General features: G+C 44.4%; 1 protein-coding gene across 1 annotated transcript in view; it reads right to left on the bottom strand.

Annotated features, from left to right (window-relative positions):
• The window catches only part of MYO5A (myosin VA), a 360108-nt gene that overhangs the window by 93846 nt on the left and 248416 nt on the right, over positions 1-17846 (bottom strand). Inside the window, 6 exon segments of the mRNA XM_030189293.1 lie at positions 2925-3173; positions 6048-6287; positions 9473-9629; positions 11588-11799; positions 14758-14866; positions 14966-15052. Coding sequence (XP_030045153.1) covers positions 2925-3173; positions 6048-6287; positions 9473-9629; positions 11588-11799; positions 14758-14866; positions 14966-15052 — 1054 coding nt within the window.

Genomic DNA, 17846 nt, shown 5'->3' with positions numbered 1-17846 from the left:
CTCAAACATTTCAGCCCTGGGCTCGTCCTCCACAACCACCGGGAAGGGGATGGCCGTAGACATCTCCCGGACAAAGGAAGCGAAAGACAGACTCTCAGGAGGAGAAAGCTGTCTTTCAGGAGAGGGAGTGGGATCAGAAGGAAGACCCTCAGACTCCTCGTCAGAGAAATATCTGGGGTCTTCTTCGTCCTCCCACGAGGCCTCGCCCTCGGTGTCAGACACAAGTTCACGGACCTGTGTCTGCAACCTCGCCCGGCTCGACTCCGTGGAGCCACGTCCACGATGGGGGCGTCGAGAGGTAGACTCCCTCGCCCGCATCGGCGAAGCTCCCTCCGCCGACGCAGTCGGGGAGCCTTCCTGGGAGGTGGCCGCGGTCGGCACCGCACGCGGTACCGACGTCGGGGACCTCAACCTGGGCGATGGACCAGCCGGCGCCACGCTCGACGGTACCGGAGGCGCAAGCACCGCCGGTACCGGAGGGGTAGGGCGCAACAGCTCTCCCAGAATCTCTGGGAGAACGGCCCGGAGGCTCTCGTTCAGAGTGGCTGCAGAAAAAGGCTGAGAGGTCGATGCAGGCGTCGACGTCAGAACCTGTTCCGGGCGAGGAGGCTGTTCCGGGCTGTCCAGAGTGGAGCGCATCGACACCTCCTGAACAGAGGGTGAGCGGTCCTCTCGGTGCCGATGCCTGCTGGGTGCCGAATCCCTCGGCGACCCAGAGCTCTCGGTGCCGACACGGGGAGGAGACCGGTGTCGATGCTTCTTCGACTTCTTCCGAAGCATGTCACCGGAGCTCCCCGGCACCGACGAGGAGGACGTAGAATCCATCCGTCGCTTCCTCGGGGCCGAGACCGAAGAAGGTCGATCCCGGGGGGGCTGTACCGCAGGAGCCCTCAGGGTAGGGGGAGACCCACCCGAAGGCTCACCGCCACCAGCAGGGGAATGGACAGCCCTCACCTGCACTCCTGACGATGCACCTCCGTCTGACGACATCAGCAGACGAAGTCTCGGTACCACCGACGTCGATGCAGCTATCCGATGTCTCGGCGCCGATGCAGAGGTCCGATGCCTCGATGCAGTCGATGGAGCGGCAGCCAAGGAAGATGGTCCGGACGCTGACGACGTCGATGCACTCGATGCCTCCGGTGCCGATGTCGACGAAGAGCCCGAGAACAAAACGTTCCACTGGGCTAATCTCGCTACCTGAGTCCGCCTTTGTAACAGGGAACACAGACTGCAGTTCTGAGGGCGGTGCTGGGCCCCTAGACACTGAAGACACGCAGAGTGCCTATCAGTGAGCGAGATTACCCGGGCGCACTGGGTGCACTTCTTGAAGCCGCTGGAAGGCTTCGATGTCATGGGCGGAAAAATCACGCCGGCGAAATCAAAGGCCGAAATGGCGAAAATTGAAGCACCAAAATTTAAAGGGAGAAAAATCTCGACCGAGGCCAAACTAGGCCTACCCCGACAACGAAAGAAAACTTACGGGGCAAAAGCTGTGAAAATTACGGGAAGGGCAGAAAACCCGAAAGGGTCTTCCGGAACACTTCCGGAGCGCTTCCCGAACTTTTTTAAAGAAAAACAAGGACAAAACACGTCGAAAAGGACGCGCGAGGTCGACTCTCTGGGGCACGAACGGCGTAACACGACCGTACCGAGCGCGGACGAAAGAAGACTGGCCGGCTCGAGCCGGTTTCGGGCGGGAAGACGGCCGCGCATGCGCGGTGCGCATGGGCGCGCGAGGACTAGCAAAGGCCTTTGCTAGTAAACTTTCCGATGGAAGGGGCTGCCGAGGACGTCAACCCATCAGTGAGAACAAGCAGCCTGCTTGTCCTCGGAGAATGGAGGTTATGCATGCAGATTTATCTCATGCATATTCATTGTAAAAAAAAACCACTACCAATATATAGGAACCTCAATTTCAATATAGTTGTAACATCAATCACATACAAATAAGATTACAACTATAACCAATTACAAAAACTGTTTTATTCATATGTATACAAAACTTTTTTTATTAAAATTATCTTAACATTATTAATCTGGTGATAGTGCTATAGCCCTACTTCAATATATTCACACACTCACACATACTCTCAAACCTCAATAGTAACCATAGCCTGTTAATAATTGCCCACGTTCCCTCATGTAACAATCAATGAAAGTCCCAAACAGCAAATGATACACTTATCTCAAAATCTTTTCAAAATTCTGTTCCACCAAATCCACGATGTCCAACACCGCAACAGTCGCGGTATCAATGTGTATCCAACAACAAAAACGTGATCAGTGGACCCTCATCGTGTCAGCAAGTTCGTGAAAGGCTCTGGATCATGAGAGAACCAAATATCCAAGTTCCCAATGCCCATAAATTTTGAGAAAAGTGTATCATTTGCTCATTGAGACTTTCACTGATTGTTACATGATGGAATGTGGGCAATTATTAACAAGCTATGGTTACTATTGAGGTTTGAGTGTGTGAATATATTGAAGTAGGGCTATAGCACTATCACCAGATTAATAATGTTAAGAGAATTTTAATTAAAAAAAGTTTTGTATGCATATGAATAAAACAGTTGTTGTAATTGGTTATAGTTGTAATCATATTTGTATGCATATTCACTGCGGATATCTTGAAAACCAGACCAGCTTAATGTGTCCCAAGAACTGGGTTGAGAGCCAATACAATCCACCTCTGATGAGTATTTTAATCAGACTTTCTGAGCTGACCAAGTCAGAGAGCTAGTTTTATGAGTGTTATCTCCAGTCCTTGATTTTGCATCAAGTGAAAATATGAACCTAATGGAACAAATAGAAAAAAAAAAAACTCTTCTCCTAGCATCAGCCATCAATTTCTCGAGTAGAAGACTGTACTGAGAGTTTCATGGCTCTGACCTGCTGTTACTGGCCTGGGCTGAAGGACTCACCAGGTTCGTCTCCTTTCTGTAGGTGTTTGCATTCTCCTCAATGAGCAGCTTCTCGCACTGCGTGTCTTTCAGCTCTTTGCGAAGCTTAGTGACTTCCTCCTGGAGGCTGAGATTGTGTTTTGTGGAGTTCCTGGCCTCCTCCTCGCATGTGCGAAGGCGCGTCACATCACTGCGCAGCTTCTCAGTCTCCATGTTGTATGTGGTCTCCAGGCTCGTCAACCTCTCCAGCAATGACTTGCTGTCTTTGCTCTATAGGAAATAAGATGTAAGAGGGCAGTGAGATGGGAAGTCACAGTACGTCTGCCAACAGACTACTGAGACTCAAGATGAAGGAACAAGCAGCTAATCACCAAACAGCAGGAATACATTTTGTAAAAACTCTTTACAGGTTCTGGTGTTCAAATGTCACAGGGGTAGTTTGGTTTAGTCTAAACAGTTTCTTTGAAATATACTTGTACTTTGCGATCCTTGAGAGACAATAGACCAGTGATTCCCAATCCTACAAGAGCGCGATGGAAATCTACAAGGGCTAGGGTCTTCATTTTTTTTCTTGCACCTGCTCTGTGGAACTCACTCCCACACTTCCTTCGACCAGAGACCACCTATTCATCTTTTCGCACTGGATTAAAGAATTATTTTTTTAACACTGCTTTTGAGGCTCGAGTTTGGCAGACTTAGTTTTGACTACATGATTATGGCTACTCCTATGATGAGAATAAACTAGTGTGTTTAGGATTGCCTGATTGGTTTTTTTATACTCCTCTTTATTTGGTATGATTGAGTGAGGGTATTGTATTGTCGGAATGTGTTTGTTTCTTTCCTATCATACAATATGGAGTTCCTTTCTATTTCCTATAACTTTTTGGCAATGTAAACCACCTCGATTTGTGCAGAAAGTAGGCGGTATATTAAAACAATAAATGATTTCATCTGACTTCTCTCTAAGAAGGAAACTAAGGGTTCAATATTCAAAGCGATTTAACAGTCAAGAAAACAGCTCCTGGCCAGTTAAATTGCTCTTTTGGGGCTAACCAGTCATATTCTTTGGCACAACCAGATAGTGCCACTGAAAATGTCCAGTTAGCGCCCAAAGTGAAACCAGCTATTTTGGGGGCATTCTGGGGGTGGAGTCAGCATTGGCCAGTTAAGTGCCGACATTCAGCACTTAATCACCCAAGGTAATTCATAACTAGGACCACATAAAAATCAGTCCTATGCTTATACAGTTTGACATAGCCGGTTAAGTGCTAAATTTTGCAAAAGCAGCTCCAAATACCCAGAAATTCAACGCCAAAGCCCGGACGTGGCCCAGCACCGAATTTCCAGGGATAATGTCCTAAAGCTTATTTCTTACATAAATAATCTACAAGGCCAGAGAGATGTAGGGGTGCATAAGGGTTATAACCATTTCAGAACCAGCTAAAAGCTCCGCCTTTGAATGTTGATTGTGGGGCTAAATTACATGCACATATATTTGCTATACCGGGTCCCAACTGCTAGAATTCATTGCCAGTTTACTATAAAACTGCAGTATGATTTCTAGGATTTTTGCGAACAAGTAAAAACCTTTTATTTTTCTCTAGTATTTGTTGGAAATCATGACTGTTGATACCTTATCTCAGGGCTTGCAGACTTTTCTTTAAATTTAGGAGCAAGCCAAAACACCTAGCAGGTAACACTTCTCCTCCTGCTGTTGCTGGTGGGGGGGGGGGGGGGGGGGGGAAGAGAGAAAGAGAGACAGACAGACAGAGGGAGCACATGTTCTCTGAGGTGTGCTGCAGCTCATTAAAGGTTAATGTACTAAGGCTGTTTACCTATATATCAGTGGTTCTCAACCCAGTCCTCAAGACACACCCAGCCAGGTTTTCAGGATGCCCACAATCATTGTCCTCTGACAATCTCCTCTGCATTCCGCTCTCCTCTGCTCTCTATCTTTCACTCTCTTGTGACACAGCTTTTAGCTATTTAGGTCCAAAGCTGTGGAATACCCTTCCCTCTTCACTTAAAGGTAGCATGCCTCTTCAGCCATTCAAGGATTTGCTTAAAACCTTCCTTTTCTTTTGCAACTCTCTAGTTTCCTTATTTCCCTCTCATTTACTAACCCTCCCCTTCCCCCACCTTCAGTACAGATGCTTGTGTTTAGCCTGTTGTGAATCACTTAAGTCACCTGTCTGGGATCAATTTTGCAGTATATCAAATGCCTGGGAATAAATACAATAAATTATGCATGAGATAAATTTGCATGCACTGCCTCCGTTGTATGCATATCTACCTCATGCATATTCAGTGTGGATAACTTCAAAACCTGACTGGCTAGTGTTTCCCAAAATTGGATTGAGAACACCTGGTCAATTTGAAAGAGCTTAGTTAATCAGGCCCTAGCACTGGTAGAAACCAACAGGCCTTCCTCTTCCCCCAAAGTGTGCTGCTAGCAGCACAGAATCAGTGACAATGTTTCTGAAATCTCATTTCCACAATGTTGCTGCATCATAAGCAGGGATTATCAGCATGGAATATAGGGAGTGTTGATTACAATAAAGGTGTCCTCTGACTCAGTCAACTGGAAGAGCCCTTGAGGAATCCAACCCAGGGTCACCTTCCCTCTTCTCTGCAACTAACTTGCTCATTTCTTATGGCCACGGGTTCGAATGAGCCGGAAAGTATTTTTCAAGGAAAAGGATAAAAGGTACATTTTCAAGCCACCAACTTTGCATCAAGTTGCAAAATGAAAAAGTATACTCACCATATTTTTACTGTGAGGAATGCCTATGAAGAAAGAACCCTGTGAGACTTTACAGTGCAAGTTAAACATACATGCTTTTTGGCGCTCTTGTACCTGCATACAGGCCAGGGCAGGACATTTTCAGACAACTTATCTATTTTTCCATGGAAATTACCTACTGTCTTACCAAAGAAAAATTCCTCTCCCCAGGAAGTTAAAAATAAAGATCCAGATGACTCAGTTCTCCATGACTAAGTACAACAAAGTTTAATTCCTCAGTAGGCAGGGGGTGTTTCCTGATAGCCACTAAGCTAGGAAAGAGGTTCCCTCACAATCACTATGCTGAGATGATTAGTCCCAATGGTCAATACACTAGGAGGGTGGGGTGGGGGGGACATTACCTGTTCATCGATTTTACGCTGGAGCTGCATGATCTTGTTCTCCATACCAATGTTGAGTTTCTTGTAGCGCTCCACTGAGCGTGCCTCAATCTTCAGCTTCTTCAGTTCTCTCCTGGCCATCATGCGCCGGTAGCAGCACTGCAGGTAGACAATGGCACTCAAGGTCCTCTTATAGGACAACCGTGCCAGCCAGCCTCGCACATGTTTCTGAAGGACCGTGGCCTTATACTCCCGAAGCATCTGGAGGGAAAAAGCAAAGGGCAGAAGCATTGACACGATGGGCAGTAACGGACACTTATCATCCACAATGGACAACCTTAGAGCCTGATATTTAGGGACTGCTGAAAGCCAAAATTTAGGCATCTCAGACACCTAATTAACCCCCCTGTTTACTAAGTCATGCTAGCAGCTGCCACGCAGCAATGCAGACACAGCCCATTCAAAGTGAATAGGCTGTTTCGGCATTAGCGAACAGCATTCACTAGCAGGGTAGAGAAAACAGGGGGGTTAAACATCTATTTTCAGCCAAATTTAGGATCTTACATTTTGGGCTGAATATACACCCTCAAATTGAAATTTAGGATCCTAAAACTTGGGAACTTCAGTAACTGCCCTAAATTTAGGAATCTAAGTTCACGGAACACATAGACAAACATGGTTTAATGGGACAGAGTCAGCATGGGTTCAGCCAAGGAAGTTTTGCTTCACCAATTTGCTTCATTTCTTTGAAGGCATAAATAAGCATGTGTATAAAGTTGAGCTGGTTGACGTAGTGTATCTAGTCTAGATTTTCAGAAAGCTCTTGACAAAGTTCCTCGTGAGAGACTTCTGAGAAAATTAAAAAGTCATGGGATAGGAGGCAATGTCCTTCTGTGGATTAGGAATTGGTTACTGGACAAAGAAACAGGGTTAAATGGCCATTTTTCTCAGTGGAGGAAGGTGAACAGTGAAGTGCCATAGGGATCTGTATTGGGACTGGTGCTATTTAATATATTTTTAAATGATCTAGCCGAGTGAGGTGATTACGTTTGAACATGACACAAAACTATTCAAAATTGTCAAAACACATGTGGATTGTGAAAAATTGCAGGAAGACCTTAGGAAACTGGAAGACTGGGCATCCAAATGGCAGATGAAATTTAATGTGGACAGATGCAAAGTGATGCATGTTGGGAAGAATAATCTGAATCATAGTTACCTGATGCTGGGGTCCACAGCTTGAGTCAGTGCTCAATAAAAGATCTAGGTGTCATTGTAGACAATATGCTGAAATCTTATGCCCAGTGTGCGGCAGCAGCCAAAAAAGCAAACAGGTTGGTAGGAATTATTTGGAAAGGAATGCAAAATACGACCATTATAATGCCCCTGTATCGCTCAATGGTGCAACCTCACCTTGAGTATTGCGTTCAATTCTGGTCACCTTATCTCAAAAGAGATATAGCGGAATTAGAAAAGGTTCAAAGAAGAGTGACCAAAATGATAAAGGGGATGGAACTCCTCCCATATGAGGAAAGGCTTAAGAGGTTAGGGCTCTTCAGCTTGGAAAAGAGACAACAGAGGGGGATATGATTGAGGTCTACAAAATCGGTGTAGAACAGGTAAAAGTGAATCAATTTTTTACTCTTTCAAAACGTACAAAGATTAGGGGACACTCAATGAAATTACACGAAAATGCTTTTAAAACAAATAAGACAAAATATTTTTTCACTCAAAGAATAATAAGTCTGGAATTTTCTGTCGGAGGATGTGGTAACAGTGTGTGCCTGGTTTAAAAAAAAAAAAAAAGTCTGGACAGGCTCCTAGAGGAAATGTCCATAGTCTGTTATTGAGATAGACATGGAGGAAGCCAGTGCTGCCCTGGGATGGTAGCATGGAATGTTGCTGCTAAATGGGTTTCTGCCAAGTACTTGTAACCTGGATTGGCCACTGTTGGAAGCAGGATACTGGGGTAGATGGACCACTGGTCTGACCCAGCACGGCTATTCTTATGGTCGTTTCCATGAGCTGCTGGGGCAGTCTCTGGGGGATACAGAATGATGTGCAGATCATTGCCAAGCCTCATTTACATAGGTCAGAAGGGGTTAACAAGCAAGGCAGTATGTGAGAAGTCACCTTACTGACCTGGTCCCCTTTTCAGAAGCCAATTTAGGGTCCCTGTCTACATTGCTCAGATAGGGCAAATGTTCAGTTTGGAAAATCTAGGTGCTTAGCTTTTAAAGTTAGGTTTCTAGACCTTTTTGAAAATTGGCTTATATCCTCTTCAGGCACAGATACTGATTTTTATCCACATTATACCACAGCTGCCCAAATAAACAAAACATAAGGAAATGGGGAAATGCTCTCCCTCAACTCCCCAAACTCAATATCTGACCTTAGAGTGGCACACCTTGCATAATCCCTTTCATAAGGCCTTGGCGTCTATCTACCACCTTTGAGAGGGAAAGGAGCGCCAACTCTACAAAGTGATAATGTTGATTATCTTGTACTGTTCAGCCATTAGGTATGGGTCTATGTGGCCTTCTATTGTACGGAACAGACCGACTCCCTTGTAATGACATACTTAAGCGAAAGGCACATAGCTGCTTCTTCTCCACCTCTGACTCACTACCTCCAAGAAATTCTGTTGTTTTTTTTTTAAATCATACTTAATGCAAATTTCAAAGATTTATAGAAGGTTGAAGCACTGTCTCTTTCCAGTGCTAGGGTTTAATCTTCCTGTTTACTAATGTGTTCATTTCTTGTCCTAATTCTTCTATATATTGGTTTTATTTCTTATCCTCCTTTTCACCGACTACTATAGACTCGTCCTTTGATGCTCCTAATACCACTCTCTTCATGTATCTTTATACGAAGACCAGTGCAGCGTTCAGATAAAAAACAACGGCTGCTGAGTTATGTGAGAGCAGCTGTTGTGTCTCTGAAATTTATAACAATCAGTGTGAGTAAGCAGGAGAGGAAGCTTCACCAACTTAAACAAACCATTAAAAATTAAATATACTTCAAAAACAAAGTAAAGAAGCATATTAGTAATCGTTCCCATCACAGCTGATTGAAAGGATAAGAAGGGCCTAGGGAAAAGGGGGGATCACCTCCCTCTTCCACTCCCCCCAAGCAATAGCATGTTGGGAGCTATCGGTACCATCTGCCACCACAGTTCCTACTGCACACCGATACCTGTGCTGGCAGCTATGGCAGCTTCTGGCCTATTGACATTCTCGGAAAGGGATGTCAGAAAGCCATGGAAGGGCATCTTTGGCAACATAAGGCCCCATAAAGCAAATGGCTCTGGAGAGCCAACCTGATTCACAACCTCCATCCTAACGACGGTCCTGATTCCTACATGAAAGTGACTTCAAAACTTTGTGTGGCTGATCTAAGACCCCTCCCAACCGCCTTTATAGATGAGCCCCCTTGGCTTTACTTACCGCCTGATACCTCTTCCGGGCAGCGTAGCCCCGCAGCTGTGCCTGTAATGCGATGGTAAAGGCTCGCAATCGCTGAAATCTTTGGCGTACCACGTACATGCGCTGGAATTTCTGAATAATAATGGCAGCTCTGGTTCTGCGCAGAAACTGAGCCAAGCTGACCAAAGACAAGAAAAAGTGTAAATGTAATTCTGAAAAAGGACCTTTTCCTTTCAAATAAACTGCTGTTTCCTGTGCAAGCACAGGCAGCTACAATCACTGACCCAAACAACATGCATAATACTGGAATGATTTTGTAAACCTAAACCCAAGTTGTTAGCACAGTTGTGCATGTCCTGGCTTACCAATGCCATCCCGAAGGGTTTCCTGGGACCCCCAACCCTCTGCAAAGGGTGATGTGCAATTTATAAATGCATTAGACTTATATTGTATGCATGAACTCTGTTTGCCCGTTTCTTTTTCTGAAAATGGTGTTCTTTACTCCTTATGACTGTCATTATTTTAAAAGTGTAAACCATCTAAACCTGTATTTTATTAGATTAGGCAGTATAAAAAGTTTTATTAAACATTAAACTTCTTTGTGAATTAGAAACTTGTACAAAAAGCTCTGAGAAAACACTGTCCCCATATGGTAAATGAAAATATCACTGTTCTTTTTTCAGTGGAAGTTTTCCCTTTCCCGGGAGCTGAAGAAAATTAAATATTTCAGGCAAATGATTCACATTTTCAAAAATTGTGCTTGTCTGAGCCTTATAAGCTGGCCACCTGCCCTAAATTTACATCTTATACTTTCACTAGCTCTCCTCTGTACTTGATGGGGGCAATTTTCGGTAACCTACAGGCTGCAAACTGAAATTTAGACATTCGTGCTTTATACAAACTTTCAAGAGAAATCACCAATGCTGTTTCTCTTTGAAAACTATCAATTGCAAAGTGCATGTTGTAGAGAAGGTGCAAAAGAGCAGGCATGCATGGGGATGGCAATTTTCAAAAGTCATTTACTTGAGTAGACTGGCTATATGAAAATTATCCTTCCTTTCCAAGGTAAAAGAATGTGCAGGGATCAACAATATGTGTAGTTTTACCCAGGGAAACAAAGTTGAGTTTGGAAGCAGGGTTAGGTTTGAAGAGACAGCAAAATGTATATTTTCAAAACTACATGTCATTTTCTAAAAAAATTGTATTGTACCTGAACAAAAAGCAAATGCAACTATGGGACAACTCACAAAGGAGAAAGCATGCTTCTACTAGGTTTGCACTGAATTTGTGCAAAGTCCATGAGTAAAGGCACCCATAAACCAATGCAGATGATTTTGAAAATGGCCTCATTTTCAAAACCATGCATGTCTTCAAGGTAAAAGTGACGAGTCAGAAAAGTGAGGAAAGGTGACAAAAGCAACAAGTAAGCCCATGAAAAGCACAAATATTTTGAAAAAATGCTCAAATGGAGTATTTAATGGTCTAACGTAAGGAGAATGTCATCATAATGAAGCTACAAAATAGGATCAGACTCAACACAACCATGTTTCAGCAGAAACACCTGCATCAGGAGTCATATAATCCAATGAATAGTCACATTCACAACTTAATCAGCTTCTGCAACCCGATGTAGAAGACTGGATCCAGCAATCCCCACGTGGCAGAGAATGAAGCAGAGCATGGCAACACTGTACTTACCTGTAACAGTGTTGTAATGCCATCTCTTGACATCTTTCTTTAAATTACTCAATCCTGTCCACTCCGCCCTCTGCCTCTGGAAGCTGGACAAGTGAATATGTGAATTATCTCCCACTGCCAGACCCTAGCCTCATGATTAGAGGTGCAACATCATAAGGCTCTTATCAAGAGACCTAGGCCTGACGGTTACATATAATGTACTTAAGCACTTTTCTGGGTGTCAAGGTAGAGTGGAATCGTAATTTAAAGAATGATGATGGAAGGCAGCATGGTAATTAAGGGCAAGTACAGCACTGCCACACTCTGTCCTCCTAGAAACGCAAGGGGCTAGTTGGGTATCCCGCAAGTCAATTTACACCAATGACTGAATGCAAAGAGTAAAGAGGTTGTAAGTAATCTCAATGGACTGAGTGGCAGATCCCCAGCTACCACACTCACCAGCGAGCCTGGTATCCTCGTACGTATCTCTGAACAGTAATGGCAGCTCTCTTCATACGCAGGTACTTCTTCCTCATCAGCCAGCTACGGATGGTCTTCTGAATTCGGATACAGGCAGCTCTCAGCTTGTCTGCCCTTATTTTCTCCAGGTAGGCCACTTGTCCGGCACGGAAGAAAATCTTGGTCTTGCCAAACTGGTATTTATCCTTGTTCTATTTTCAGGGTAAATGGATGATCAACAACAGAATTCAGGGGTACATCAAGCTTCTCCACAGAAAAACACATTTTGAGAATTTTGCTCCCTCCCCCCTCCCCAATACAGGTAAAGTATATTCACTGTTCACAGGTGCATGAAAACAGGTCCGGGAAGGGAAAATATACGTGGAGAGTTGGTTTTGAAATTCCCGCATGCACTCTCACATGTGTCCTTTTGCACCTGCTTTAAAAGCGGATGTAGAGGAGACAGACCCACAGCTGCATTTTCAAAGGGAATCTTCCTTACAACAACCCGGCGAGCAGGAAGATTATAAATATAAGGAAAAACCCACAAGGGAACTGTGAAGGAAAGTTTAGTATATGTACGGCCGCCGAGAGACTGAGCCAGGCCCGGGGCAAGGCCGCCATCGGCCCCCCCCCCCCCCAGGATCCTAGCTACCACTGCCCCTCCCCCCCCAGGATCATCGCTGCTGCCCCCTGATCACTGCTGCTGCTGCCCCCCCTCAATTGCTACTGCTGCTGCCCCACCCTCTCCGATCGCTGCTGCTACTGCCCACTGCAACTGTTAAGTACTTTGGCTGGCAGGGATCCCAAGGCTCCACCCTCTTCTGATGTAAGTTCCTATTTCCACGAGGGCGGGACACAGAGAGGAAAGACCCGAGATCTGCTTCTTTCACCCAGATGCGAGGCACTGAACGCTGGCGCTGCACTACCAATTCAGAGATTATTTTTAAAAAGCAGGGGCAGACCACCCCCACCGCTGGTACGCCATTGGGAGCAGGAGAGGGAGAGAGACCCCGGTGCCGAGCCCCCCTTGGAGGTCCAGGGAATTTTGCCCCCCCTGCCCCCCTCTTGGCGGCCCTGAGTATATGGCACAATGCTAAAGAGACCAGCTCTGACTGAGCAGAAATCCCAAAGAAGCAATCCCACTAAATAATACAAAGAAAAAAAATTCTAACCATATTTTGTGAAACAAGAGAAATCATAAAATTGTTCCCTGTCTGTAACTGGTATAGAATAATCAACTAGTTTCATGCTGTTTAAACATAATTTCCACTCATTTCAAGAAGTATTAAGATAACCCATCCAGGCTGCCTTCTTTTTTATTACCACATCACACAAACTCCTGCATAGTAACACTGTAATACAGGGGTATCAGAACATCTTTTTGGTCAGAGGAGCCAATAAACCAATCCTCTGCCCCTACCTCCAAGCTCTGCAGTTGCTAATGTTATGATGGGCAAAATTTTGGTGGAGTCATGGCCCCGTGGCCCTCCCCATTCCACTGACAATGCTGTGATATATCTATGACAGACCCAGCAGCCACATGAGGTTCTTCTCCCAGGTGATGTCATAAAAGGAAAAGCCCTGGATCAGTGTCAGCAGTGATCACCACCTTCCACTCTGTATATACTCTGGCAGTATAGGGAACAATTCACTACAGTTCAAAAAGGTTCCACAGCAGCCACCAGACAGAAAATTGGTTCTGGCTCTTCCAAGACTTCACCGGGGCTATTGTAATCCCCGCAATGTTTAAGCTAGCATTTCATTTGAAAGAAAGCAACTGAATTTGCTCTTTGGTTGACATCTAAACCAACTCATCAAGCAACAGATGTTTTAGACGACCAGTGTTTCCCCAAGTCTGGTCCTGGAGTACCCCTTGCCAGTCAGGTTTTCAGGATACACACAATGAATATGCATGCACTTGATTTGCATACACTGCCTCTATTATATGCAAATCTTTTTCATGCATATTCATTTGTGGATATCCTGAAAACCTGACTGGCAAGGGGTACTCCAGGACCTGACATGGGAAACACTGTTATAGACCACTGTCTTACATCCTAAGGCTATACACCAGTGGTTCCCAAACCTGGTCCTGGAGACACCCCAGCCAGTCAGATTTTCAGGATATCCACAATGAATATTCATGAGAGAGATTTGCATGTGATGGAGGCAGTGCATGCAAATCTGTCTCATGAATATTCATTGTGGATATCCTGAAAACCTGACTGGCTGGAGTGCCTCTGGGACCACATTTGGGAACTACTGCTATACACAGACCAAAAGGGTAATTGTACAACTGGGTGCATGGTAGGAGCCTGTTCTATAAGGAACATATGTGCCTACTTTCCATTATAGGATACTAGTGTAACCATAAAAGTACATGCCTTTAATTTAGGCCTGAGCACTTAGGTCAGCTATAGAGGTATTGTGAGTGTGTATGCCTAAGTGTGAGTGAGGAGGAGTGGAGGCCTAATGGTTAGTGCAGTGGGCTTTGATCCTGGTGACCTGGGCTCAATTCCCACTGCAGCTCCTTGTGACCTTGGGCAAGTCACTTAACACTCCATTGACCCAGGTACAAAAAAGCTTAGATTGTGAGCCCTCTAGGAACAGAGAAAGAACCTGCATATAATGTGTACAGCCCTGCATACATCTAGTAATACTATAGAAATAATTAATAGTAGCATACGTCTAAGTGTGAGTCCCACCCACACTCCACCTGTGAGTATGCCTACCTATAAAATACACTCCAGGATCCAGCTAAGCTATTTTCTGTAAATATGTAAGCAATTTTGGCATTTCCACATGTATGCGCACACATAGATGCGTAAACATAGAAGCCAGCTCTGTGGGTGCTTCAGCACCCCCAATATTGAACAAACTCCTTGACTGTGTCCAAGGACAGCTAATTTCCATTAGGTTGAGCACCCTCAATAATTTTGAAAAGTTGGCTCCCATGTGCATATATACCATTATTCTAATGAAATATGTACAAAATTGGCACATAACTGTTTGTGTACACTTTATAGAATCACCCTCCAACTGAGTAAATGATCTAATAGAATGCATCCTGACAAAAATCTACACAAGCAAAACCTGTGGACTTCTCCAGGGGACAGTATGTGAAGCAAGCCCCTACAAAGTTTAGCACAGAATATCTACTAGAGTACCAGAATCAGCTTCTCCAGCACATTCTTGCAGGTCTGTTTTCGGTCACTGAGAATGTCTTTCTGTTTCATTAGAACACGGTAACGGCTGAAGAATTCTTGATATGTCCACCTGAGACAAGAAATGAGAAAGTGCATTTGATGAATCATATAATTCTCTCAGCAAAACTCTCTCAAACATTAAGGTAGTGGAGTGGCAGAGGTGAGGTACCTGGAAGGGAAGCCGGCGGCGCTGATTCGGATGGTCTCCAGGACACCACAGGCTCGGAGCTGCTGCACTGCTCGCTTGGCATCAAACCTACACAAAGAAATGAAAAATCAGGAAGATGTGAGAAGCTTCTAGAAATGGATCTCATGTTTGTTTGCACAGCCACAGAAACAGAGAAAACGGCGACAAAGGCTATATGGCCTATCCAGTCTGCCCATCCATACTATCTACTCCCTCTTCCTCTGCTTAAGAGATCCTATGTACTTTCCCATGCTTTTTTGAATTCAGATACAATATTCAACTCCACCACCTCTACTGGGAGGCCGTTTCAAGCACCCACCACCCTTTCCATAAAGAAGTATTTCCTTAGATTACTCCTGGGTCTACCCCCTTTCACTTCCATTCTATGCCCCCTCATTCCACAGTTTCCTTCAGTGCAAAGACTCACCTCATGCATTTATGGCACAGAGGTATTAAAATGTTTCTATCATATCTCCTCTCTCCTGAGTTTGTTCCAAAGTATACATACTGAGGTCTAAGTCTATCCCCATATGCTTTATGACAGAGACCACTGACCATTTTAGTAGTTGCCCTCTGGACTGACTCCTTCCTGTTTATAACTTTCTAAAGGTGTAGTCTCCACAATTGTACACGGTACTTTAAATGGAGGTCTCACCAGAGACTTATACAGAGGTACTATCACTTCCTTTATCCAGCTGACCATTCTTCTCCCTATGCACCCAAACATCCATCTGGCTTTAGCCATCACCTTTTCTACCTGTTTGGTCACCTTAAAATCATTAGATATTAACACCCTCCAAGTCCCGCTCTTCTTTCGTGAACAGAAGAACTTTACCTCCTATATTGTACCACTTCCTCAGGTTTTTGCAGCCCAAATGCCTGACCCTGCATTTTTTTAGCTGACAATTTCTGTACCACTTTTAAAGCTTCACTAGATCGCTCCTCATTCTATCCACACCATCAGGGGTGTCTACCTTGTTTTAGCATTTTGTATCATTCACAAAGAGGCAAACCTTATTGGACAGCCCTTCTGCAACATCACTCACAACAATGTTAAAAATAGCTGGACCAAGGACCAATCCCTGCAGCACACCACTGGTAACATCTTTTTCCTCCATTTAACCAGTTTCTAATTCAGTCACTTCAGTGCCCTTACTGAAGGCACTTGGTGTAGTTATCAGTTGCCTATGCTGAACCATGTCAAAAGCTTTACTAAAATCTAAAGCATACTACATTTGGTGCTCCCCTAAATCTAGCGTTTGGTCACCCAGTCAAAGAAATTAATCAGATTCATCTCACAAGACCAACCACTAGTACAACCATGTGGCCTCAGGTCCTGCAATCCATTTGATTCCATAAACTTCATATCTTCTGTTTTAGATGTATTTTACTAATTTGCTCACCACATAAGTCAGCCAACCAGTACTACTACTACTATTTAGCATTTCTATAGCGCTACAAGGCATACGCAGCGATGCACAAACATAGAAGAAAGACAGTCCCTGCTCAAAGAGCTTACAATCTAATAGACAAAAAATAAATAAAGTAATCAAATCAATTAATGTGAACGGGAAGGAAGAGAGGAGGGTAGGTGGAGGCGAGTGGTTACGAGTCAAAAGCAATGTTAAAGAGGTGGGCTTTCAGTCTAGATTTAAAGGTGGCCAAGGATGGGGCAAGACGTAGGGGCTCAGGAAGTTTATTCCAGGCGTAGGGTGCAGCGAGACAGAAGGCGCGAAGTCTGGAGTTGGCAGTAGTGGAGAAGGGAACAGATAAGAAGGATTTATTCATGGAGCGGAGTGCACGGGAAGGGGTGTAGGGAAGGACGAGTGTGGAGAGATACTGGGGAGCACCAGAGTGAATACATTTATAGGTTAGTAGAAGAAGTTTGAACAGGATGCGAAAATGGATAGGGAGCCAGTGAAGGGTCTTGAGGAGAAGGGTAGTATGAGTAAAGCGACCCTGGCGGAAGATGAGACGGGCAGCAGAGTTTTGAACCGACTGGAGAGGGGAGAGGTGACTAAGTGGGAGGCCAGCAAGAAGCAGATTGCAGTAGTCTAAACGAGAGGTGACAAGGGTGTGGATGAGGGTTTTGGTAGAGTGCTCTACTTCCATTTTTGTAGAGAGGAATCATTCACCCTTCTTCGGTCCTTGAAAGGTTATTCTAGACTCTAAAGCATTGAAAAGGTCAGAAAGTGGAGCTGCCAGAGTTTTTCTAAGTTCCTTCAGTACCCTTGGATGTATCCCATCTTGCCCTATCTTGACTACCTTTAGTTTAGCTAGTACCTCATGAAAACAGTCTTCTGAAAATCAGTCAAGGTCTACCACACATCCATTCCTGTTAGCATTCGTCTTCTGTGGTCCTACTTCTGACCTTAAGCAATTCCCTGTTACCCTTATCAGCTTCCACATATTGCTCTCCTTCACACCTTGAGTCTCACAATGCCACCTTTGCATTTCCTCCTGTCATCTACATATCTAAAAATTGTCTTGTACCCTTCATTTTACCTTATTGGCTATTTTTTTTTTCAAATGGCATCTTTACTTTCCTGACTACTTTACCAGCTTCTCTTAGATTTTCCTCTTTCTGCAATGTTTTGTTATTTATGAAGGCTAATCCCTTTTTCCTTACCTTTTCAGTCACTACTTTTGAGTGGCCTTTTTACTTTTATAACAAAAATATTTGTTGCCCTTAAATTAACTCCTTCCAGTTTTGCACACTGCTTTTCTCCTTCCCCAAGTCACTCCCATCTAGCTAACAACTCCTTGAGGTATTTTCCCCATCTTAAAGTTAGTTATGTTGAAGTCTAGAACCTTCAACTTTGAATAAACCCTCTCCATCTGCGTCTTAATACTGAGTAACAAA

The sequence above is a fragment of the Microcaecilia unicolor genome, chromosome 1, assembly GCF_901765095.1.
Source record: "Microcaecilia unicolor chromosome 1, aMicUni1.1, whole genome shotgun sequence".
In the NCBI taxonomy this organism is placed as follows: domain Eukaryota; kingdom Metazoa; phylum Chordata; class Amphibia; order Gymnophiona; family Siphonopidae; genus Microcaecilia; species Microcaecilia unicolor.
This window is presented reverse-complemented; position numbering and strand designations above follow the sequence as displayed.